At 42.1% G+C, this 25,328-nt stretch overlaps 5 protein-coding genes across 7 annotated transcripts; 3 read left to right on the top strand and 2 right to left on the bottom strand.

Moving 5' to 3' along the window:
* Positions 1-7: 7 nt before the first annotated feature.
* On the bottom strand, positions 8-3,462 carry LOC108124521 (lysosomal dipeptide transporter MFSD1). Its single transcript, XM_017240245.3, has 7 exons — positions 3,356-3,462; positions 2,276-2,787; positions 1,308-1,835; positions 773-1,250; positions 598-716; positions 437-536; positions 8-311 (listed from the first exon to the last, which is right to left on the bottom strand). Exons 2-7 carry the CDS (start codon positions 2,481-2,483, stop codon positions 254-256), a joined length of 1,491 nt encoding a protein of 496 aa, XP_017095734.2. The 5' UTR covers positions 2,484-2,787; positions 3,356-3,462; the 3' UTR covers positions 8-253.
* Positions 3,463-3,799: 337 nt separating this feature from the next.
* tank (EI24 domain-containing protein tank) lies at positions 3,800-6,432 on the top strand. Of its 3 annotated transcripts, none has more exons than XM_017240246.3 (5): positions 3,800-3,952; positions 4,168-4,205; positions 4,264-4,544; positions 4,609-5,283; positions 5,526-6,432. In XM_017240246.3, the coding sequence occupies exons 2-5, from the start codon at positions 4,191-4,193 to the stop codon at positions 6,025-6,027; spliced, it is 1,473 nt and encodes a 490-aa protein (XP_017095735.1). In that variant the 5' UTR covers positions 3,800-3,952; positions 4,168-4,190; the 3' UTR covers positions 6,028-6,432. The 3 variants fall into 3 exon arrangements, with proteins under 3 accessions (XP_017095735.1, XP_017095737.1, XP_017095736.1); XM_017240248.3 differs by having other exon boundaries at positions 3,804-3,948; XM_017240247.3 differs by lacking the exon at positions 3,800-3,952 and having other exon boundaries at positions 3,978-4,205.
* A 691-nt stretch (positions 6,433-7,123) lies between these two features.
* Positions 7,124-11,072, top strand: Ir25a (ionotropic receptor 25a). The gene is made up of 9 exons (XM_043213265.2): positions 7,124-7,264; positions 7,746-7,895; positions 7,959-8,234; positions 8,338-8,776; positions 8,827-8,941; positions 9,022-9,267; positions 9,345-9,937; positions 10,026-10,541; positions 10,604-11,072. Exons 1-9 carry the CDS (start codon positions 7,150-7,152, stop codon positions 10,995-10,997), a joined length of 2,844 nt encoding a protein of 947 aa, XP_043069200.2. The 5' UTR covers positions 7,124-7,149; the 3' UTR covers positions 10,998-11,072.
* Positions 11,073-11,236: 164 nt separating this feature from the next.
* Fnta (farnesyl transferase alpha) lies at positions 11,237-12,585 on the top strand. The gene is made up of 3 exons (XM_017240290.3): positions 11,237-11,510; positions 11,569-11,929; positions 11,989-12,585. The coding sequence occupies exons 1-3, from the start codon at positions 11,372-11,374 to the stop codon at positions 12,488-12,490; spliced, it is 1,002 nt and encodes a 333-aa protein (XP_017095779.2). The 5' UTR covers positions 11,237-11,371; the 3' UTR covers positions 12,491-12,585.
* A 437-nt stretch (positions 12,586-13,022) lies between these two features.
* Positions 13,023-23,161, bottom strand: LOC108124554 (uncharacterized). Its single transcript, XM_017240287.3, has 5 exons — positions 21,720-23,161; positions 19,480-19,583; positions 18,740-18,856; positions 18,199-18,674; positions 13,023-14,731 (listed from the first exon to the last, which is right to left on the bottom strand). Exons 2-5 carry the CDS (start codon positions 19,579-19,581, stop codon positions 14,332-14,334), a joined length of 1,095 nt encoding a protein of 364 aa, XP_017095776.1. The 5' UTR covers positions 19,582-19,583; positions 21,720-23,161; the 3' UTR covers positions 13,023-14,331.
* Between the last annotated feature and the right edge of the window lie 2,167 nt (positions 23,162-25,328).

Genomic DNA, 25,328 nt, shown 5'->3' with positions numbered 1-25,328 from the left:
TATTATTTAGTTTGGTGAATGTACTTTTAGAACAATATATATTCAACATATATACAACAAAACCGTAAATACAACAATAATTAAAGATTTGATATGTATATAGAATATTGGCTAGGGGTTTAACCGATTGAACCACGACCACGACGAATGTGCGACTAGAAGTATGTGCTCCAAGTTGAATAACAAGTCAAGTTCAAAGAGATGGCGTTAACATCACAATTGGTAAATAGTTTCATATTGGTTTCATTTTTGTTCAGTGTACTTGGCTGCCCAAAAGAGGCCGTCGATCCACGAATGGGCTCTGCATTGAGCTTTTGCGTTAAAAAGAGAATGATAATTAGTCAGTGTCTGGGTCAGGAATGGGGATAAATACACAACACCAAGACATCAATAATAGCATGCTCAAGCAGATCAACTTGACTCAATATTCACATACATCGAGGTGTGGTATGTGGACCGTTGGGCAGGGGACATGTTCAGGTTGCCCTGGTGCTTCCGATTGTAGGCCCATATGGCGCACGTAGCCAGCAAGGAGACTGAAACAATATATTAAATAGTTTAAATGATGTAGGATACTTCCATTACAGTCCCACTTACTCAGCAGGAAGAACATGAAGAAGATCTGCAGCCAGAAATGACTGCCTCCGCTGCTGTCCACTATCATTCCTGCCACCACGGTGACCACTGCTAGTCCCAGGTTCTGCACAGACTGGCAACTGAAATGGAAATTTATTTAAAAATCTGCTAAAATTTATGTCCTTAAGCCACTTACAAGCCATAAGCTGTGCCCAGTTGATATTCGGGCACAATAAGCGACACCAGAGGCCATAGGCTAGCTGCCAGCATCGAGTAGGAAAGGCCCATGATGCTCATGCCGATGTAGGGATCCAGGTGTGTGAAGGTCAGCAGAAAGTGGGCCAGCAGCGTGGATATGGTGGCGCAGAATACCCAAGTCACATTCCTGCCCACCTTGTCGATCACGAAACCAAACACTGGAGATGCTATTGCCGAGATCAGGTAGACAATTGAATTGACGGTGTTGGCTTCGTCGGGGGTCATGTGGAAATGGTTGACGAAGAAGGACTGCCCTAACGCCACAAATGGAAATATGGCCACGTAATAGGCGACACAAACCACCGACACCATCCAGAAGTCCAGCTTAAAAGTTACAATGTCACTCAGCTTGGCAATCTCCCCGCCAGGATTGTTGTTTCGCTTTAGAATTCGCTCCGCTCGTTTGTCCATCCAGCCTGCAGATATAGAAGATTATAATAAAATCCAAGATGTAATCCTTTAATGAATCCTACCTAGAATCAAGGTGCACAGCAACGACATAACGCAAGTGGAGGAGGCCAGGAATAGAGCTACTCCCAGACCGGTATAGCCAGAGTACGTTTTCGAGACGTAACCATAGAGAGGTTGCATTATCCAGAAGTTGACGGTACTGCCGAAGCGTGCCACCGACAACTGGAGTCCAAAGACCATGTTCAGCTCCTTGCCCTTGAACCACAACACCGCATAGCTGTTTTGGGCCACAGCCAGCGACTCAGCCCCAATGCCGAACACAAATCGCCCCACGATCATCAGCCAGAAGTGGCCCAGGACTCCGCCAGTGGCAAAGATCAGCTGGCCAACCAACACAATCAGCATGTAGATGATGGTTCCCAGGCGGATGCCGAAGACCCGATCGATCAGGAATCCTCCCACAAAGCACAGGACAATATTTGGCCATGAATAGATGGAGTATATCAGTGTAAACTCGGTGGAATTCAGATCGAGCTCCTTTTGGAATACATCCTGCAGCGCTCCAGGATTGTCGTAGCAAAAATAGGAACCTAAAAATATGGTTTATATATTTAATGTCATTATAGGTAAATATTTTGGTTTTTATCTATAAATTTTTGGCATAGATAGTTCCATTTTTTCCTTATCTTATCTCGAAAAAAAAAGGATTTCTTTTGTTAAATATAGAGCCTAGTATTCATTTGTGTAAAACACAAAGAGGGCTTCTGTATAAAGTTTCTACTATAAACACATATATGTTTATTTAATTCTAGTATTTAGTGACAATTTGTTATCTACAAATATTTGTGGAACAAGGTTTTTAAATAATATATACCGTTCTCAATTATAAGAATCTATATAATAGTACAATTTAAGATAAAAGTCGAGTCTATTTATAAGAAATATCCTTCAAAATCTCCTATCAAGATTATTTTTCTAATTTTAAGATAAAAGCCAAGTATTTAAGGAATCTTCTATGATGAAATCTCACCAAATCCCAGGAGGCACATAAACAACAGTGCCAGAAAGCGATGCGGAGTGCTTGTGGGGTCGCAGCATCCTGGATCCTTGGGTGGACATGCCAGTTCCGTGTCCTTGGCACTGCGACGTCGCACCACGGGATGCACCTCCTCGTCGCCGCTGCTGCAGCTACTACTGTTCGAGGTGTCGACAATGGGTTTGCGTTCCTCGCGTGACATCGTTCGCGCCCGGTGACAAGGTGACAGGAATGACAGGAAATTTGAGTTGTGGGATGGTAATTGCTTTTTGTAACTCGTTCCCTGGAATGCTTCTCCTCCAGTTGGTGAGGGCGGTGGGCGGTGGTCGACGGATAGGGTGCTGGGCTGTGGCCCTACTGTTGTTGCTTATCACTAGACCACACCATATCGCAGTTTTTGTTGTTGTTGTTGCTGTTGCTGGACCTGCTGTATGTATGTGGGTATTGATTATTCCCACAGATGGAGACGATGGATGGTCGTTTGGGTGGGGGAGGTTGATGGTTATCTGCAATAAAGCTACGTTTTAAAATTGCATTCCGGAAATTATCTTCACGCATACACACACACACACTGTCAGGTATGGGATGGTATGTGTGTATGTATGTATGTATCTATGTAAACAAGTCAGATCTTGTTGCTCATTTGTTTACTAACGGTAGATAGTTAATCAATTAAGCGCATGCAGTGTGTTTCGGCTTTAACGTGGCCTGACACCTGATTTAGGGCTTATTTACGTTGTTTGCTTATTGATACACACACATAAGAGAATCAACCATTTCTATGTAAGTTCTATATGCAAAACGTACGTATTAACTCGGCTAGAAATCAAATACCCCATCGTTATCATAGGTAAAAGTTAACGTCATTCAAATTAATCACAAGTCCACGGTCTTATTTTGCATTATTTACACTTGACTTTTAAACAAATAGTTGTGACGGATGTTGCTTACAAATCGAAGAAACGTTTAATTTCTTAGATATTTACTTTCAAAACAAGGAACTATTTCTTATAACCTAATATATAACAAGAAAAGCGGCTTGGTTTGAATTATATATAAAGTTTTGGAACTCACGGTATTTTTCCGTCTCCGGACAGGAGAAGAATGTTCGATTTGTAACTGACAATTACCCGCAGGGCTGAAAAATAAAAATGTACTGTTATCGATATACCAAGGCTAACATGTAGCCCTAGCCCATTTTTATTTTCAAGATTTTTTATTGTTCAAACTATTAGGTCTTTCATTATTTTTAAATATTTAAATTTTCATTTATATTACCAACTATATCAGATATAAATCTTAACAATCTATAATAACTTTAATTTGAACTCAAATCTAAAAAAACAAGCTTAATATATTATAAACTTTAATTTATTATCAAGTTTAGCCTTATTTAAGCCTTGTAGCCAAGTTTATAATGAAATAAAACAAACTAAAACCAAAGATTTTAAATTTTCATTCCCGCACTATCAAGGGAATTATTTTTATTCGATAGTTTTGAGCAGTGCTGGAAAACGTCGCCTTAGCATCAGGTGGCAACCGTACCAATCATCAGCCTGTTTACACCATCAAAACAATTCATATTATTATTGAAAGCAGCACAAAGTTCAATGTTTTTAAGATCTGCGCGGAGGAAACTGGATCAGAAGCTGGGGGCACTGCAATAAGTATGTAAGTGGCAGTTCCAGGGCACTGCCTGTGCCATATCTGGTCTCAGAAGGGATTGTGGGCGGTGTAAACGCGCCCAAAATCAGTTGTTTCCAACAATGTTGTCTTCGCACAACGCAAATTTATTCAAAGACTTTCTGCTACGTTTTAATGCGACTTAGAGTAGCTAAACACGTTTCATATGCTTCCATGTACACATTTCGTGATGACAACAAAAGGAACTACTGACTAGCGACGCGAGATGGCGGCGATAAAGGTGAGTACCTGCTGAGCGAACAACAACAATGACTTAATGCGTTGTAATATGATCGCAGAACATCACCCTGGGCATTATGTATGGCCTGTGGGACAGCATACGTGGCATGACCCTGGTCCTGCACATCGACGACGAGGTCAACAGACAGAATGCTGAGCTCGAACTGCGGCAGAAGGATCGCTACGAGAGGGCCAAGAGGTCCCCATCGCCTGTACCCAGCTCGGCGGCTGCCATGATTAGGGAAGAATACGCCAAGCGAGCAGAGGAGAACTCCGATGAGCGCAGTTTACAGAAGATGCTCAACAAGAAACCCGCCGCCAAGGAGCCACACCCGCAGGGGTATGTGTCCCATTAATTATGATGCCTATCTGTGACTAATTTATTTATTACACACTTGTTGCAGCGAAAAGAAGATAGCCAAGAAGCTGTTCAAGTGCTGCATGCTGAACGGCGGCTTCACCTGGCTGAGCATAGTCCTGTTTGAGTCAGCCCTGCTGCCCGCTCTGAAGTTCTGCCTCACCATTTTTTACGGAGCCCAGTCAGAGACTTTGCCTGTAGTTTGGGGCTGGCTACATCCTATTCTGTCGCTGCTCTTTGGCATGATGTGGGTGCTGCCAATCTTTATGCTGTCGAAAATTGTCAGCTCACTGTGGTTCGCAGACATTGCCAATGCCGCCTATAGGGTTCGCAAGGGTCGTCCGCAGCTCATACCCGGAATCAGCAAGCTGGTGGCAGACTTCCTTTTCAGCATGGTAGTTCAAGTACTGTTCCTGGTGCAGAGTATGCTGGTCAACCTGGTGCCAGTTAGATATGTGGGTTCCTCGCTCTGCTTCGTCCACCTGTGCCTTCTATATTCGCTGTACTCTTTTGAGTACAAGTGGTTCAACATGGGTTGGGAGCTGCATCGTCGGCTAACCTACATTGAAAAGAACTGGCCGTATTTTTTCGGATTCGGCATCCCGCTGACAGTGCTGACGAACCTGTCCAGCTCAGTGATTGTCAGCAGCTGCATCTTCTCCATTTTCTTTCCGCTATTCATACTCAGCGGCAATGAGGCGAAGCCCATTGTGGACACCACGTAAGTGTTTGGTTTATGTAATGCAGTCAAACTTCTCAAAAACAAATTATCTTGTCGACAAAGATTTTAAATTCTATAAATATTTTGTTCATCAACACTTGGAAACTATTTTAATATTTTAAAGCTCATGCCCCTATTCGAGTACGAATACTTTGTCAAAAGAAATTTCTTTGTTCCGACTTAAAGCTATTCTACTGTACTCTGGACTATAAATAACTGACCATTTTTTTTTCTTCGCCCAGTGAGGTCTCGCTGCGTCTCTTCTCCCCGGTGGTCTTCATATCAAACCTTTGCTTCGGTGGCAATCCGTGGAGCAAGGCCAATCGTTTAAGTGCAATGCAACGGCAGCAATATGAGCTGCAGCAACGCCAGCGACAGCTTCAGAAGGAGGAGCAGCTGTTGAAGCAGCGTAAACAGCAATATCTCCAGCAGCAGCGCATGCAGCAGGAGCAACAAATGCGACGGGATCGATCCCATTCAAGATCGCATACTCCGCAGCTGGGCTCGCATCGATATGCCCAGGCGCCGGTATTCGATGCGGGACGGGTGCGCGATTCCTCCGCCTCATCAACGCATAGCTCGACCTCGCCGAGCATCAGCAGCCATCGGCCGCCGCCTTACTACGGGAACTCCTTGCGCGGAGCCGCACCGCTGGTGCCCACACCTGTGCCAGGAGCACCAAAAGCGCCCCTAACTCCGCCCGTGATACGGCAGGAGACGGGGCCAGACGACTGGAATTTGTGAGATTTGTGCTTATACACTCAATGTAGGCTCTAGCTATATATATACATACATACATATATATATATAATTCAATCGTGTAATGTACGTATCATTTACGTTTCTAACCATCGTGAACTGTGTAAGTTAAAGATAACTCTAGATCTACGCATAATGACAATGTTCGCTAGTCGACACCGCCACCGCCACGACTATATATACATATATATACTAGGAAACGTATATGTTCAAATGCGGCTCGCGCAACAGCTGCATAATCGTTTAGATGTTTATTTTAGGCGGCGTTTTTCTCTTTGATTTTTTGCTCGTAGGGTTCATACTCTACATTTCAAATTACGTCGGGCGTAAAGTTCAATAAGTGTATAATTAATTAATCAAAATAAAAATAGTTTTGTATTTTCGTCTAAATGTGTTGTTGTCTTTCATAAAGAAACCGATCCATGAATCGTTATCTTTCATTGGTCTGGGGCTGATTAAAAAAGGTGTGAGTCAGAATTAATCAGACAAGAAGCTTTATTAAACTAAACTATAATCAAAAGAGATTATAAATCTTATAAATCACTTCTTATATAGTCTGTTAGGGTATACAAACTTCGAATCCTTCAATTCAGTTACCAAATTAAAGGTCCACTCGAAACCAAAATTGACCAAATTATTACACATTACATACCCACCTCTAACTTTCGCACTCGCCGTTCCCAATAATCATGTTTATGTGACAATATAAATAGTTCTTCAATACCTCATAACATAATAACTCACCCACTAACCACGCCACTCCACTCCACTTCCAGAACCAACATCAATTAGCGTTTACGTTCCGTCACGAACAATCGAAGCAGGATATGTGGTCAGGTTAGATGGCTTTCCTTTTAGGGGGGGAAGAGGGCTTGTTGGCACCACGCACAGAGTGGGTTTGTGGACGATTACCTACCAAATTGATTATCACCAAGGTTACCCACATGTGTCCACACATAGTCCGTGTTGAAAGTGAAATCGACAGTGGAGTTGCGGGCGGTTTGCATTTGAAACCGTAATTCCAGCTCAGTCGCAATTTATTGTTCGTGGAGTGCAGTAACGTGACCTTCATAAATCCGGAAAAGTATCCTATATGTGCTATCCATAATGCGCAGTCCTTTTCAAAAATCATGCAATTATCTCTGGTTGATTGCATTTGTGGCGATCCTTTGCGGCTTCAACTTAGAGATCGCCGCACAAACTACTCAGAATATTAATGTCTGTAAGTGCCAGAAAGATTCGGAAATATCCAGAGTGTTTTTTGATCCAAGGACTAAACTAATGTAACTTAAAAACCTATATTTTTTTTACTGAATTCCAAAAAAGATAGAATTTACATTTCTATCCTTTTTTTTATGATTTCCATAACCCTTCCGGAACGCTTCCTTAAATTACTCAATCTTAGAGAATTATGACTTTTTTAAAAAGCCTTACTTTTATAAGTCGGTCGGAATTTTTGAAAACATTCACTTTCCTATTTAGAGTACAGTTTTTAATCGATCGTTTTAAGGTTCAGGTTTTCTAGACTGCACTTTAGGTAACTAATCAAGTAAAAACTCTCAATAGACCTGATGGTCACTTAGATTAGGAAAGGGACCTAAGGCGTAATGAGCACTCGTCCAAGTACAAGTAAACAAAAGTTCCGCCACGTAATGCCTTCGTCCTTTTTCATGGGTTCTGACCAAAACAATTCTATGGTACAGTGTTTATTAACGAAGTGGATAACGAGCCGGCGGCCAAGGCGGTGGATGTGGCACTCACGTACTTGAAGAAAAATATACGATATGGACTTTCGGTACAGTTGGATTCTATAGAAGCCAACAAAACAGATGCCAAGGTCCTGCTGGAAACAAGTGAGTTATCAGGGAGTGTCCTTGTTGAAGCCTTTTTATTATATCCATCATTCCAATTCCAAGTTTGCAATAAATATGCTGCTAGCATTGAAATGAAACAGACACCTCACTTGATCTTGGACACCACGAAAACCGGAGTGGCCTCGGAGACTGTAAAGAGCTTCACCCAGGCTCTGGGACTGCCTACCATTAGTGCCTCTTACGGACAGGAAGGTGACTTGAGGCAGTGGCGAGATTTGGATGAATCCAAACAAAAGTACCTGCTGCAGGTGATGCCGCCAGGGGACATTATCCCTGAAGTGATTCGTAGCATTGTGAGGCGTCTAAACATTACAAATGGTAATAGAGATTTGACATAATTGCTTTAGTTTTTAAAATATTTAAAGGTTTTTCTGTTTGTCATATGAATAGAGCTTAAAAGTATAAACCATTTCCTTCTCAGCTGCTATTCTGTATGACGATACCTTCGTGATGGATCACAAGTACAAGTCCTTGCTGCAAAACATCCAAACCCGTCACGTTATCACTGCCATTGCCAAGGAGGGCAAGCGAGAGCGTGAGGAGCAAATCGAGAAGCTGCGTAACTTGGACATCAATAACTTCTTCATCCTGGGCAACCTCCAGTCCATTCGCTCCGTCCTGGAGTCTGTGAAGCCGGCCTACTTTGAAAGAAACTTTGCCTGGCACGCGATCACTCAGAACGAGGGCGAGGTGAGCAGCCAGAGGGACAATGCCACCATAATGTTCCTGAAGCCCATGGCGTATACGCAATATCGAGACCGACTGGGACTTTTGCGCACCACCTATAATCTCAACGAAGAGCCACAGCTATCTTCTGCGTTCTACTTCGATCTGGCTTTAAGAAGTTTTCTTACCATTAAGTAAGCTCCGATATTAGTACTTCTTTTAAACTAATCCTTTTTATTTCCAGGGAAATGTTACAATCTGGCGCCTGGCCTAAGGACATGGAGTACCTGAATTGTGACGACTTCCAAGGCGGCAACACTCCCCAAAGAAACCTGGATCTTCGGGAGTATTTTACAAAGGTTTTTCCCCTCTTTTGCTTTGCGGTCAAGTTATGGTCGATGACTCAAAAGTTGGGTATTTTCTTGTTTTTATTTGACAGGCCACCGAGCCGACATCCTACGGAACCTTTGACCTAGTCACGCAACCAAAGCAACCATTCAATGGCTATAGCTATATGAAATTCGAAATGGATATCAATGTGCTCCAGATTCGAGGTGGCAGTTCCGTGAACAGTAAATCGATTGGCACCTGGACAGCTGGCCTGGACTCGCCCCTGGTTGTGAAGGATGAGGAGCAGATGAAGAATCTCACCGCGGATACGGTCTATCGGATTTATACTGTTGTGGTGGGTGGATAGATTTTGAGATCTTGCTATATTGAAATTCTTAAAATTAAATATCTTTATCCTTTTTAATCTCACAGCAAGCTCCTTTTATAATGCGCGACGAAACAGCTCCGAAAGGATACAAAGGATATTGCATAGATCTCATTAATGAAATTGCTGCTATTGTACACTTCGATTACACCATCCAGGAAGTGGAGGACAAAAAGTTTGGCAACATGGACGAAAAGGGCGAATGGAACGGCATTGTCAAGAAATTGATTGACAAACAGGCAGACATTGGACTGGGTAGCATGTCCGTAATGGCGGAGCGGGAGATTGTCATTGATTTCACGGTCCCATACTATGATCTGGTGGGGATTACCATAATGATGCAGCGCCCCAGCTCACCCAGTTCGCTGTTCAAGTTTCTTACTGTCCTGGAGACGAATGTGTGGCTTTGCATTCTGGCTGCCTACTTCTTCACCAGCTTTCTGATGTGGGTCTTTGATCGCTGGAGTCCCTATAGCTACCAGAACAACCGTGAAAAGTACAAGGACGATGAGGAGAAAAGAGAATTCAACCTCAAAGAGTGTCTTTGGTTCTGTATGACTTCATTGACCCCTCAAGGGGGCGGAGAGGCACCAAAGAATCTCTCTGGACGTTTAGTGGCAGCCACCTGGTGGCTTTTTGGGTAAGTCTGAATCATCCAAACCTGCATATCTTCCTTAAAATATAACTTAGTTGGTGTTCTATTAAAATCTACTATTTTTTTCCTACAGATTCATCATCATTGCCTCGTACACTGCCAATTTGGCTGCCTTCTTGACCGTCTCCCGTTTGGACACGCCCGTGGAGAGCTTGGATGATTTGGCCAAACAATACAAGATCCTGTATGCTCCTCTCAACGGATCATCAGCCATGACCTATTTCGAAAGGATGGCTAATATCGAGCAGATGTTCTACGAGATCTGGAAAGATCTATCCCTAAACGACTCACTGACTCCACTGGAGCGCTCCAAGCTTGCCGTGTGGGATTATCCGGTTAGTGACAAGTACACAAAGATGTGGCAGGCCATGCAGGAGGCAGCTTTGCCGGCAACTCTTGAAGAGGCAGTGGCTCGGGTGAGGAACTCGACCGCAGCCACCGGATTCGCCTTTTTGGGAGACGCCACGGATATACGGTACCTTCAGCTGACCAACTGCGATCTCCAAGTGGTGGGTGAGGAGTTCTCTAGAAAACCATATGCCATTGCTGTTCAGCAGGGATCTCATCTCAAGGATCAGTTTAATAATGCGTGAGTTTTAACTTAATCCTTGGGTTTCGGTCGTTGTGATTACCTTCGGGAATCTTTTCAAGTATCCTCACTTTGCTTAACAAACGCCAACTGGAAAAGCTAAAGGAGAAATGGTGGAAGAACGACGAAGCCCAGGCCAAGTGCGAGAAGCCGGAGGATCAATCAGATGGCATATCTATTCAGAACATTGGTGGCGTTTTCATCGTAATCTTTGTGGGAATCGGAATGGCCTGCATCACACTGGTCTTTGAGTACTGGTGGTACCGATACCGCAAGAATCCCAGAATCATTGACGTGGCCGAAGCCAATGGAGATCGTGGAAATGTCAAGGATCAGCCTGGCAAACTCATCGATGGCGTCATCCTGGGAAACTCGGGCGAGAAGTTCGAAAAATCGAATGCTGCACTGCGTCCACGATTCAATCAGTATCCGGCCACGTTTAAGCCACGCTTTTAGACGAACTCCGTCCGCACCAATCAGTTAATTGTATTAGATTGCGCACTGGGATGCCTACGTCTAGTAATTAAGGAATTAAATAACAATTTCAGAAACTTTGTGCACTTTTATTCAAGTCGTAATAAATGTTTTAACAAAAAATTCAAAATCTATACTATATTTTGGGCCTACCATAATTTGTATCCTTTGAATTGGAGAATTCAAAAGCTAATTTAACCGCGAACTTTCAAAGTTCTGTATTACATACTGGTCACACTTTCACTCACTTTAGATACTATTGCATGGCCACACTAATCAAGTGACTGATAAAAAGCACTGCCCGTTCCGTTTCGCAGAATTAAGCGTTCTCATCCACCTGCATTTAGTCTATAGAAATGGGAGACAGCTCGGACGACGAGTACCTGGGCACGGAATGGCTGCCCTACAGCGAACGCCCCGAATGGAAGGATGTGGAGCCTCTGGCCCAGGATGACGGCCCGCACCCGGTGGTTGCCATCGCCTACAGTCAGAAGTGTGAGTAACACAAAGTGTTTTTATCTGACAATCTTATTTATCCATGTGTACTTCGCAGTCCGAGAGGTTTTCGACTATATGCGAGCCATAATTGCGAAAAACGAGAAGAGCCAGCGGGCACTAGAGCTCACCACGGATGCACTTCGCCTGAATCCGGCCAACTACACCGTCTGGCAGTATCGACGAGACGTCCTACGTGAACTTAAAGCGGACCTGAATGATGAGTTGGAGTATCTCAGTGAGGTCATTGGTCAGAACTCCAAGAACTACCAGGTGTGGCACCACAGACGCGTCATTGTCGAAATGCTAAACGACCCCAGCAACGAACTTGAGCTTACAGAGAACGCTTTGGTGAATGATGGCGACGCCAAGAACTACCATGCCTGGCAGCACCGTCAGTGGGCCATTAGGAGTTTCAAGTGGGTTAAGAAATACCCATAGCTTTACTTATATTTTCATTAAAAATTCGTTATTTCAGCCTGTACGATGACGAACTTAATTTTGTGGACCGCCTGATTTGCGAGGACCAACGCAACAATTCCGCCTGGAACCAGCGCTTTTTTGTGAACAAGCACTTGGGCTTCACGCCGGAGGTTATACGCCGGGAGCTGGACTACACGATGAACCGTATCCGCATAATCAAGAACAACGAGAGTGCCTGGAACTATTTAGTTGGGGTGATGCGACAGGGCGATAGGGGAAGTGGACAATTGAACAGCTACCCCGAGGTGATAGCATTCGTGGAGGAGCTCTATCAGGGTGGCAATCGTTCGCCCTATCTTGTGGCCTTCCTCATCGATGTGTACCAGGAGCAGGCTCTGCATTTAAAGGCCCCCGCAGACGACCAATTGGCCAGAAAGGTATACGGCCTGTGCGAGGACATGGCCACCAAGCACGATGTTATCCGTCGCAAGTACTGGCAGTATGTATGCACTCACTTGAAGAACCAGCTGAGCAAAGCCTCCGGGGGAGCGCAGTAGTCCAGTGCAGCATTTTTTGATTAGTTTTAAACACCCAATCAACTAACATAGGCCTTCTTTTTACACAAATAAATATAAATCTATCAGTCGAAAAAGATGTTATCTCATTAACCATATCCCATATCAGCGTTGCAAGGGCAACACAGGCATATTGCCACATGATGTCTAGATGTCTTTGTGTTTGCCGCATCTGTCCCGGTATGTTTATCTAAGCGGCAATGTGTTTGTACACGTAAATTTCATTAACAATGAAAAGATAATTTTAGCGCAGTGTGCACTTCAACTGAGGCTACTCACAAGATGGGAAGTGCCCTCGTAAATTATGGAAATAATTTAATGCTTTGGAAGAGTTACTATTTATGTGCAAATAAGTGTGGGAAAGATGGTCGTTACCTCTGAAATAATGTCTCCTTGAAGGCCTCAGTACTAAAACTATAAAAGGTTATTCCTAATAGCAATAAATAAAATGATAAAAGATGGTAACTACTGTAGCTCATTATCTAGTTTGTCAGAGACAGGAAAAACCTTTAGATTTGCTGTCTCAATATTGTTATTTATTTAAATTTGCTTCTCTCAGTTTTTTTTTTGTGTTTTTCTCATTTTTTTGTTCGAGTACATACAATATAGCAGATGTAATACATAACTTTTTAAATTTGATTTTCTTGCATATATTTGGAGATTCGTTTTGCATTCATAAATAGAAAATAGAAAATCAATCGCGGGAAAATTTGGGATTTGGGAGTATGTACTTAAAATGAAGCAGAAGACATCTTTGGCGTGTTTCATTTTGTTGTTTCATTATCTTTTCTTTTTAGTTCATCATCAGCTAAATAGGAGCAAAATCATTGAGTACTCGTTTGCGTAGTTTAATAAAATTTCGTAATAATAAAATATATATTTATCTTTATATTTTTGTTTTTCTTTTTTTAATTTTTTGGGTTGGGTATATATAAATTTGAAAAAAGCCTATAAATCCAAATGTAGTTGGTACACGGCCATTTAAAATCAAAGCACTTCGTTTGGGTCATCGAAAGTATTCAATAAATACATATTTGAAAAAATATACTCGTATATGTTTATTCAGAAACAGGGTTCATTTAAAAAGAGAGGGAAAAGTGTGCAAAGCTCTGTTTCGTGGCCCAAGCGAGTTATTTTGTGTTTGTTTCTGATACCAAAAACCATTGTTTCGAAATATATTATCCTGTTTCAGAGATTTTGCGTGGAGAGCCAGAATAGAGAGAAATAGTTTGTGTGAGTGTTGTTTAGTTTTGTTTAACAATTCGATATATAGAGTTAATATATAATAGTTTTAATAAATTGATGCGCTCCTTGGTTTTGCTTTGAGCCTTTTACTATGTTGTGTTTTTTGTTTGTTTGTTTATTTGTTCGTTCTTGGAGTTCATTTTTGTAAAAGCATTTTTAGCAAAAAATTAAAAATTTCTCTCTGTGTTCGGTTCCCGTTTAAAATTTCTGGCTTCGGAGCTTCCACGTTCTATTTAAGCCCCCCGAGTTATTGTGTAGTTCTTGACATTGAATCATTATCAATACCCTTATAAAATAAATCCCTTGATTCCGGCCGAAATTTACATTCTCCGATCGACGCCGTTCTGTGTGAGGAAGCTTCATATACCATCTATAAATATACTCGTACAGTTTCTTGGTTTTCCCATTAATATAATTGTTTAAAAAATCAACGCCACTTGTTGTGCCATGTCCTGTCTTTCCTAAAGAGTCCTAAGAGGTGCTTACAGCTTTAAGCATAAGTTTAGCGCAGGTGCAGCGCTCCGATCGATTGATGTATATCTTGTAAAGCATGCCATTTATCCTGTTCCCATCCTGGCCTACTTGTCCTCGCCGATTCCCTCGTCGGTCGTGGTCTTGCGCTCCCTTGCCTCGTCGCTGCTGATATCACATTTTTCAGCCAACATGTCCTCGATGCCCTCATCCACGGTTTGGCTCTCACCAGGCACATGCTTCCTGGGCAGCTTTGTCACCACCACGCACTCGCCCTGCGGCAGCGGCGGGAACTTGGCGTAGGACGAGTTGGCGATGGTGCCCACAGTGCTGTCCTCGTAGCAGTCCGGCGTCATCCGCACCCGGCAAGTCTCGAAAGCCTTCTCGTAGCCCAGCTTAGTGTACAGATTTCGGGAAGCATCATTCCCGGGACGAATCACTACGAAAGGAGTATAGCCCCGTTCGATCACCAGCTGGGTCAGCGACTTGGCCAAACGGATGCCATACCTGTAACAAAAAAAAAAGAATAAATTTCTTTATATTCCAACAATATTTTTAAATTTTTTGAAATTGAAAAAATTTTGATGAAAAATTTTGTTCCAGGGTTTTGATGCAGATTTATGCGAAATCGATCCACAAATCGATTAAGGTATTCCTTTTGAAGATCGGATAAAAATTGGCAAAGATATAGACATGGTTCTGGCCAAAAGTGAAAATCCGGGTTTTGAAGATTTTGCAAGGGGTCCCCCACAAAACATGAAAAAATTTCGATGAAAAATGTTGTTCCAGGGTTTTGATGCAGATTTAAGCGGAATCGATCCACAAATCGATTAAGGTATTCCTTTTGAAGATCGGATAAAAATTGGCAAAGATATAGACATGGTTCTGGCCAAAAGTGAAAATCCGGGTTTTGAAGATTTTGCAAGGGGTCCCCCACAAAAATTGAAAAAATTTCGATGAAAAATTTTGTTCCAGGGTTTTGATGCAGATTTATGCGAAATCGATCCACAAATCGATTAAGGTATTCCGTTTGAGGATCGGATAAAAATTGGCAAAGATATAGACATGGTTCTGGCCAAAAGTGAAAATCCGGGTTTTGAAGATTTTGCAAGGGGTCCCCCACAAAAATTGAAAAAATTTCGATGAAAAATTTTGTTCCAGGGTTTTAATGCAGATTTATGCGGAATTGATCCACAAATCGATTAAGGTATTCCGTTTGAGGATCGGATAAAAATTGGCAAAGATATAGACATGGTTCTGGGCCATAAGTGAAAATCCGGGTTTTGTGGATTTTGCAAGGGGTCCCCTACAAAAATTGAAAAAATTTCGATGAAAAATTTTGTTCCAGGGTTTTAATGCAGATTTATGCGAAATCGATCCACAAATCGATTAAGGTATTCCGTTTGAGGATCGGATAAAAATTGGCAAAGCTACAGACATGGTTCTGGGCCCAAAGTGAAAATCCGGGGTTTGTAGATTTTGCAAGGGGTCCCCCACAAAAATTGAAAAAATTTCGATGAAAAATTTTGTTCCAGGGTTTTAATGCAGATTTATGCGGAATCGATCCACAAATCGATTAAGGTATTCCGTTTGAGGATCGGATAAAAATTGGCAAAGATATAGACATGGTTCTGGGCCATAAGTGAAAATCCGGGTTTTGTGGATTTTGCAAGGGGTCCCCTACAAAAATTGAAAAAATTTCGATGAAAAATTTTGTTCCAGGGTTTTAATGCAGATTTATGCGAAATCGATCCACAAATCGATTAAGGTATTCCGTTTGAGGATCGGATAAAAATTGGCAAAGCTACAGACATGGTTCTGGGCCCAAAGTGAAAATCCGGGGTTTGTAGATTTTGCAAGGGGTCCCCCACAAAAATTGAAAAAATTTCGATGAAAAATTTTGTTCCAGGGTTTTAATGCAGATTTATGCGGAATCGATCCACAAATCGATTAAGGTATTCCGTTTGAGGATCGGATAAAAATTGGCAAAGCTACAGACATGGTTCTGGGCCCAAAGTGAAAATCCGGGGTTTGTAGATTTTGCAAGGGGTCCCCCACAAAAATTGAAAAAATTTCGATGAAAAATTTTGTTCCAGGGTTTTAATGCAGATTTATGCGGAATCGATCCACAAATCGATTAAGGTATTCCGTTTGAGGATCGGATAAAAATTGGCAAAGCTACAGACATGGTTCTGGGCCCAAAGTGAAAATCCGGGGTTTGTAGATTTTGCAAGGGGTCCCCCACAAAAATTGAAAAAATTTCGATGAAAAATTTTGTTCCAGGGTTTTAATGCAGATTTATGCGGAATCGATCCACAAATCGATTAAGGTATTCCGTTTGAGGATCGGATAAAAATTGGCAAAGCTACAGACATGGTTCTGGGCCCAAAGTGAAAATCCGGGGTTTGTAGATTTTGCAAGGGGTCCCCCACAAAAATTGAAAAAATTTCGATGAAAAATTTTGTTCCAGGGTTTTAATGCAGATTTATGCGGAATCGATCCACAAATCGATTAAGGTATTCCGTTTAAGGATCGGATAAAAATTGGCAAAGATATAGACATGGTTCTGGGCCAAAAGTGAAAATCCGGGTTTTGAAGATTTTGCAAGGGGTCCCCTACAAAAATTGAAAAAATTTCGATGAAAAATTTTGTTCCAGGGTTTTAATGCAGATTTATGCGGAATCGATCCACAAATCGATTAAGGTATTCCGTTTGAGGATCGGATAAAAATTGGCAAAGCTACAGACATGGTTCTGGGCCCAAAGTGAAAATCCGGGGTTTGTAGATTTTGCAAGGGGTCCCCCACAAAAATTGAAAAAATTTCGATGAAAAATTTTGTTCCAGGGTTTTAATGCAGATTTATGCGGAATCGATCCACAAATCGATTAAGGTATTCCGTTTGAGGATCGGATAAAAATTGGCAAAGCTACAGACATGGTTCTGGGCCCAAAGTGAAAATCCGGGTTTTGAAGATTTTGCAAGGGGTCGCCCACAAAAATTGAAAAAATTTCGATGAAAAATTTTGTTCCAGGGTTTTGATGCAGACTTATGCGGAATCGATCCACAAATCGATTAAGGTATTCCTTTTGAGGATCGGATAAAAATTGGCAAAGATATAGACATGGTTCTGGGCCAAAAGTGGAAATCCGGGTTTTGTAGATTTTGCAAGGAATCCCCCACAAAAATGGAAAAAATTTCGATTAAAAATTTTGTTCCAGGGTTTTGATGCAGATTTATGCGGAATTGATCAACAAATCGATTAAGGTATTCCTTTTGAGGATCGGATAAACATTGGCAAAGATATAGACGTGGTTCTGGGCCAAAAGGGAAAATCCGGGTTTTGAAGATTTTGCAAGGGGTCCCCCACAAAAATTGAAAAAATTTCGATGAAAAATTTTGTTCCAGGGTTTTGATGCAGACTTATGCGGAATCGATCCACAAATCGATTAAGGTATTCCTTTTGAGGATCGGATAAAAATTGGCAAAGATATAGACATGGTTCTGGGCCAAAAGTGGAAATCCGGGTTTTGTAGATTTTGCAAGGAATCCCCCACAAAAATGGAAAAAATTTCGATTAAAAATTTTGTTCCAGGGTTTTGATGCAGATTTATGCGGAATTGATCAACAAATCGATTAAGGTATTCCTTTTGAGGATCGGATAAACATTGGCAAAGATATAGACGTGGTTCTGGGCCAAAAGGGAAAATCCGGGTTTTGAAGATTTTGCAAGGGGTCCCCCACAAAAATTGAAAAAATTTCGATGAAAAATTTTGTTCCAGGATTTTGATGCAGATTTATGCGGAATTGATCCACAAATCGATTAAGGTATTCCGTTTGAGGACCGGATGAAAATTGGCAAAGATATAGACGTGGTTCTGGGTCTAAAGTGAAATTCCTTGTCTTTTCAAGATACTCTTACAAAAATTCGAAGAATAGCGATCGGAAAGTTCGGGGCCGGATCGAAATGTACTCACCCCATGCGCCTAAAGTCTGGACGTGTTTGCATTGAGAACATAGCACCGTAGTAGGAGTGAACCATCCAGGCTGCCAGCTCGCCGGTCTCCTTACGGAAGATGCCCAGCCCCGGAAGCTTTCGGACGAGGATGTCGAACAGTTGAACGCATTCGATTTCGTTAGCAGGATACAAATCGTGAATGCCCTGCACATTGTCGAGGTTCAGCAGACGCATCTCCGCATCCTCCGGCAACGGATCCAGTTCGAGGTCGGTATTCAGCTTGTTGCACACATAGATATCACCACTTAGTCGCTCCATCACTCCGATTTTCGAATAGAAGTCATCCAGGCGATTCATGATGGCGATGTGCGTAAAGTTCAGGTACATAGGCTTCCGCCAATCTATAAGTACATCTTCGGTGCGCATCAAATCGACATGCTCGATGTGTGCGGATGGACAAAATATGCCAAGAGTTTGGTATATATTGTTGTGCGGCTACAATGGATATTTTTTAGAAATTCATTTCATGAAAATTGTATGTGATATGTATATAAACATACCGCAAGCGTGCATCCTGGAAAGTGAAGAATTATCGGTTTGTCGGGCCAATCTTTAGCAACATAAAATTTAAAGTCCCAAATACGATCATTCAGGTACGTTTTTATGGTTTGATGAAACTGCAAGTATAAATTAGTTTATTAAACTTTGCTTAAATTTGGGTAATTTATACATACTTCATAACTGTGGCAATTATAAATAGCTTAACACAAAAGTATTCCCTTAGCCGTTGGCATTGCATTCTATAAGCAGTAACCGCCCTGGAGAAAAGTTTCTCGCTAAAAATCGAAACTTTAAGCAACTTCAATGGTGGCCAAATCCTTGACGCCGTTGCCGGTGCCAAGCCAAAAAAAAATGCCTTTCTCTCTATGGAAAGCTATAGATATCGCCGCGGGGCGCTGGCTTCAACAAAAGCACAAAAGCACGTGATGTTCGGGGCGGAGTGGCATTAAAAATTGAACAAAAATACAAGTGTAAACAGTGAAAACAGGTCAACAGAAAGAAATAACTAGGGGCCCGGTTTGAGGGTTTGAGATTGCATGACTTGTGGTCTCGGTAACGCCTACTGACTTCTCCACAGCCCCCTCTTACAGGCCCATGGACGAGGCAACTGCTGGTAATTGTTGGTAAATTATTTGAGAAATGGGCGTGGCACCTGGGGAATATCTTGGTGTCAAGCCAAGCGTATAACTGAAGATGAAAATAATAATGTAAAAAAAAAATCAAAGATCGGTATACACACCTTTAATGATTCCGGCAGATAACGTTCTAAAGTTACCAAAATTTCTGGAAGCTCTGATTCATGCACCAAACGAAAGTGTTTACCTTCAGGAATGATTTCCATTTCTGCAAAAGAAAATAAAGTAATTTGAAACTTTTGCTTAATTTTCAATACCGCAGGTTTTTATTTTGTATCAAGGTCTCACGTCTGGCCTCTTTCAAGGACATCCCCATGTCCTCTCAACAAAGGAAAGTAAAATGCTGGAAAATCGAGAGTCGCACTCAAAAGGCACACGTCCGGATGTTTAGGATGTTCATCCGCAAGTGGTTCAATGGAATGTGTCAATGTGCTTCCTATATCCATATCCTAACTACTTAGCCATGCAAATTGGCTGTGTCTGAGAAGGACATCAGCAATTGAGCCAAATTATCAGTAGGGTGCAATGGCGAAACAGGTAATCCCCAATAATCAATTTGGTTCAATTAACTGAATTTCGGATCAATTACTGTCTTATGATGATGACATGATTGGACTCTAGTTAATTATTTTGGCAAGGCTTGAAGGACATTTGCGAAATACATTCATCAACCAGTCTACGAGTTGATGGGATTTAAATTCCAAATATGTAGAGGTACCCGCATAGGTCATACTTAAAGCTTCTCTTGTACTTCTAATTTGCGATAATTTTCTTATATTCCAGCATATTTGCAACTAATTTGTGTTTTTTCGCTTGTTTTGATTGATGACCGTTGTGATTGATTGGTGAATGCGCCAAATACCATTATCCTTCGCTCATTCAAGGCATGTGCCTGCCCTGGGCCGCCAACTATCTGGCCTCCCGCCTGGGGTTACTATGACTATTTATTGCAGTTATTTGTGTGCCTCAAACGAACGTAATGATGGCGCACATGCTGGCTGGAATTAGTATTAGTCATGTTGTACATAACCCAAGGTGTGATCGGGCGGGGGGTAGAAACAAATAGAGACTAGACCTAGACTAGTTGGCCAAGATATGCCACGTATCTCATCACGTCTGCTCCGACTCAGACGGGGCTTCGGCTTCGTACTTGTGTTCTTTGTTGGGAGGACAAAATCAATATTACGATTGAGAATTGGTCTACAGAGAAAAAGTAGTTTTAATATAATTAATAGATTTTTTCATGATATGAAACTAAATTGTGATCAAATATAATGGTACTTCTACACAACTAGTACTGAGATATCCTTGAACTTTAATTTCTGCATATTTTTTTCTCCATGCATGTAGGAGTCTTGCCACAAATATGTAAACCGTGGGTGCCAGTTGTCAGAGTCCTGATATTACCATTTTGTTTGGTTAATGGATAAAAATACCGTTGACATTTCGCAGTGTGACACCCCAAGGGGCCCGAGAAGTAGACGCGACACCGCAGGTGCCGACATCGCCCAGAGAAAGTCCCAGTCCGGTTCCCTTTCGCTTTCCCGCTCCGAGTGCCCTGCCATATACCGCCGCCTAATCTCACCCACTTTTTTCCCTTTTGGTCCTCTTTACCTGTGGCATGCTATCGCACTTGTCAGCCAATTTATTTTGGTTACGTTTGGCCTTTTTTTTGGCCTAATTATTGAGTTGCCATATGGCTGCGATGCGTTAAATTTTAATACCCTGACCGGCAGGGCATCATGCATTTGTCATGAACGTGTTTTCCCTAGTTCTGAACAGGATCTGGACAGGGGTGAACACCATTTTGGCAATCTTCCAGGAATAAGGAATTCGCAAGAAAAGACCGAACAAAAGATACATACAAGAATTCAGATTAAATACAAGGGATTTACGTGGGAGGATAAAAGGAAACCTGAGGAGGGCAGACACGAAAAAAAAAGAACTAAGAAAATCATCAATGAATGTTTAAGGACAAGTCCTAAAAGGATAAAATTTAAAAAGGTTAGACGAAACCTAATCGTTTTGACCCAGATATAAAAGATTAGTCGCAATAATAAAGCCATTATAGGAAATCTCGAAAATTACCCTTATAAAATTTACAATAAAATTTCGCACTATCTCGCAGGGTGCTAAGCCCATCGAACGTACACTTTTCGGGGGCCTCGGCCACTGATGATTGCAGATGCGAGTTCTTGAGGCGCATCCACTAATTGACATGCACATGTGCATCTTCGGTATTGGGAATGGCGCGCAGAAAAGTTAGCGACGGTTTCTCAATTAAATCGAAAGACTGAAATCCCAATCCCAGTCCCAGAAAAGAATCAGATGACTAGGCACTTACAAAAAATATTAATTCCGTTGACCTTGAGTGAATTGGTGGCTGCCTCTGCTGCGATCTGCTGCTGCTTTTGCTTTTGTGGTTTTTCGGATTTATCCTCGAGGCGTGTCAAGTTTGCTTGTTTTCTATTATTTACATATATATATAAATATATTTTATTTTTTTACGCTCGCCAAATTGTTTGTGATTATTTTTCTTTTCTTTTTTTTTATCAAATTGTTATTAGTTATTCAATTTTTAGTTTAAGTTTTTCTTTTTTTGTTGAAAAAGTGCAATATGAAAATAATTTTTCTTGTTATTTGTTTATGTTGTTATATGATAATCACAGATGCCTTTTTTTTTTAGAAAATTTAGTTATTATTTGGATTTGGATTTTATATATTTTGGAGCTTGTAGTTTTTGTTATTTTCTGGAATTTTGGTTTATATGCTTTGCTGCATTGGTTAGGCCCTTGTCGAATGGAGATGTCGGCAGGCTGAAACTGATTATCCTTGTTTGGTATTCAGCTTCTGGATGGGCCTGATTCGATGGACGCGACTGTTCTGTCTGTTGGTTCTTCTGGAAACAACTGTTTAAAACTGCTTCAGATTCAGATTCGGATTCGGATTCTGAGTATGATTCAGATTCGGACTGTCACTAGGCTTCTCGTGCTCCCCTTTGTGTTCTGGGCCCCCGTTGCACCTCCACACAGATGGCCTAACCAGGCGGCGTCTGTACGCTTTCTGTACCGTTCCTCGGCGGATGCTGATGCCGCGCGTGTGTGTGAGTGCGTAGTGTGTGTGCGCTAGTGTGTGTGCTAGTCCAACATAATGGCGACCGCGACCGCGAGTTTGGGAATGGGGGGGAAGTTCTGCAGTCGATTATTATTCTCGCTGGTTCGGTATCGTTTTCGAATTTGCGAGACGCCTTCTATGGTTGCAATTTGTGTATTTTAGCAGAAAATTGATTTTCTGATGCGACCAGGCCGGATATATTCCGCTAAGGTTCCTGTTCCCACACAGTTCTGCTCCGTCTGCTGCTGATTCCTCTTGTTCCTAGCTGTACATATGCTTCAACCGCTTTGAATTCGCATTCAGTTTGATTTACTTCAGTTTTCGGCCAGCCAGCCAAGGACACTCACGCACACACACACACAAACACAGTCACACGCACCCACACAGCACGAGCCGTACACGCACAGTGGAATTGGTGAAATCGAGTTTGAGTTGTTCAGCTAATTCGATTGCGGTTGCTGGTTGCTAGTCGCTGGTCCGAGAACTTTTTGCATCAACTGTTCCTCCTGGATTTGTTGCTTTTGCTCCAATTCGCTGCGGTCTCTGTCACTGTTGCTGTTGTTGCCTTTCGCCTTGGGATAGTTTTTCCTTGGGTGGTGGTGGTGGCTGGTCTCCACTGCAAAAACCGAACTGAACTGACTGACTGACGACAACGAACTGAATTTATTCCCAAGGAGCAGCAGCAATGAAAGCACAGCAGCAGCAGTAGCAGCAGAAGCAGCAGCAGCAAGCAGCAGATGTTGCTGTTTTCAGCCGAACTGCAACGTGGCAGAAAAAAGTGACGGATTTTTCGCCTTCGTGGCTCACATTGGCCTCTCTTGCTCTCAGGCCACCATCCCTCACCTTTTGCAATTCTCACAGGCTTGTTCTCTTGATGCACTTTCAAAAATAAAGTTCACTAAGAAAACAGTTGCTCATTATTGATGGCAAGTACATACATATGTAAATCACTAAGGAAATTATTTCACACCTTGTTAAGTTTTTTAATTTGTTTAGAAATTGAAAATAAATTATTTAATTTTCTACTTCATTGATTATACCGGATGTCACTGATTGAGTTTGGATTAAATTACACAGCTTGTTTTTCCAAAAATAAGAGTGTTTTAGTTCTTCCAAGAAAATGCTAACAACTCAACCCTAGGATTAACGATTTTATTTTAAGAAATATTAAAAAATATTAATTCTCTCTCTAGCTATTAAACTTTTTCAAAATATATCTTTACAAAGGAACAATGAGAACAAAACTTCAACGACAGCAACAAGAGGATTCAGTAGAGGATCGTTACGCCGCAAAGTATGCTATAAATTTTGCATTTTCTTGGTGGTTCACCTTTCAACTCTCTGTATGCCAAGGTAGATCCTTTTTGGCAGTGTTTTCGCCTCTCTTTGTTTTCGTCCTCTTTCTGTTTACCTCCCACCGCCTTGCAACTCGTTTTCATGCTCGTGCGCATTTAGGATGCGAGAGTGAGCGAGTGCCCGCCGCTGGCGGAGTCCGGAGTTCGCCTTTTGTTTTGCACGTTGCCCAGCGTAACGTAACTGTACACCGGAGCAGGATAAGAAGTATGTAGCAGCAGCGGATTGGGATGCGTTTTCGAAACCCATTAGCCAGCTATATTCGCCAGAACAACAACAGAAAACAATTGGAAAATGGCCACAGCGTCAGCGCAATACGTATACGCCACGTAGCGCCGACACTTTTGGAGCACGTGTTACTCAATTTCTCTCTCTCTCTCTCTCTCAGCCTGTTGTTTTTGTTTTGTTTACGCCGCTCAGCTGTCAGGATGGATGCCGTATCCGTACTAGCCGAAAAAAAAATCCATTTTAATCGCCATAATTTCGAATGATATGTCCATATGTACATATAGACCACCCCAATGTGGCTCCATTTTCGATTGCACCTCCTGTTGACTTGACCGGAAAGCGTTCCGTGGCATTCCGGAAGTCCAAGGTCGCTCGCTTGACTACATGTATGTGCAATTGACATTTTTATTGGCATTAAGTGGTGCAGGGACTAGTTCCAGTTCCAGTAATTAAAGCAGACATGAAGACGCGCCAAAGGAAAAAAATAAAATAAAATGAAAAAAGTAGCTAGCGAGGGGTGTCGGGTGTTGTTTGGAGTTGCTGTTGCATTCAAGTTGCCATCATGAATCACGCAAATTCGAGGCACGCAAGACAATGACGCCAGCCCCGACCCCAGTGCCTTCTCCGGGGAGCGTCCTTTTTCGCACCACTCGCTTGGTGTCGAGGACGCATAACTGTTGGGTTTGTAATCGTCGTCATCGCTAAACTATAGCCATAACAGATACAACGTTTACCGACGTTTTCCTCCCTTCCGTTACCATCAATCCAATTGTATGAGCGGCGCATTTCCAAGGAAACTTGGCTCGTAAAAGTCAGAATAACTGTTAGGTCTCACATAGGCCCGTATCGGGGTCTATGGCATTTAGTCAGGTGCCTGAGATACGGAGAATCGAAAATTGGGTAGAGAGGCGGTGAAGTGCCGACAACCGTTTGACAGTAAAACTTTGTCCTTGAGGGAATTTATTAAAATTTATATGCAACCAAAGCGGGAACTGGACGGAACCCCCAGCCAAATACTCACTTGACGAAAACATTGCCGTTGAATTAATGATACTATTTTGAAGAAACTCTACAACGTTCTTTTGAAGGTGCTTTGTTTATGACCTTAGTGGAGAACTATGTTTATAGTTGTGGGTTCGGATTTTTTTCAGTGCGTCAGAGATTTTCAGGCCTCGATGGTCCGTGTTTACAAACTGCTTGTAGAGTTTTTGGCTTCGACCGATTTGCTTTCGTTTTGGTTTTGGCGACTTGGCGCCTC

This window comes from Drosophila bipectinata, chromosome 2L (assembly GCF_030179905.1).
Source record: "Drosophila bipectinata strain 14024-0381.07 chromosome 2L, DbipHiC1v2, whole genome shotgun sequence".
NCBI classification, from domain to species: Eukaryota; Metazoa; Arthropoda; class Insecta; order Diptera; family Drosophilidae; genus Drosophila; species Drosophila bipectinata.
The sequence above is the reverse complement of the archived record's forward strand: the minus strand, read 5'-3'. Positions and strand labels throughout refer to the sequence as shown.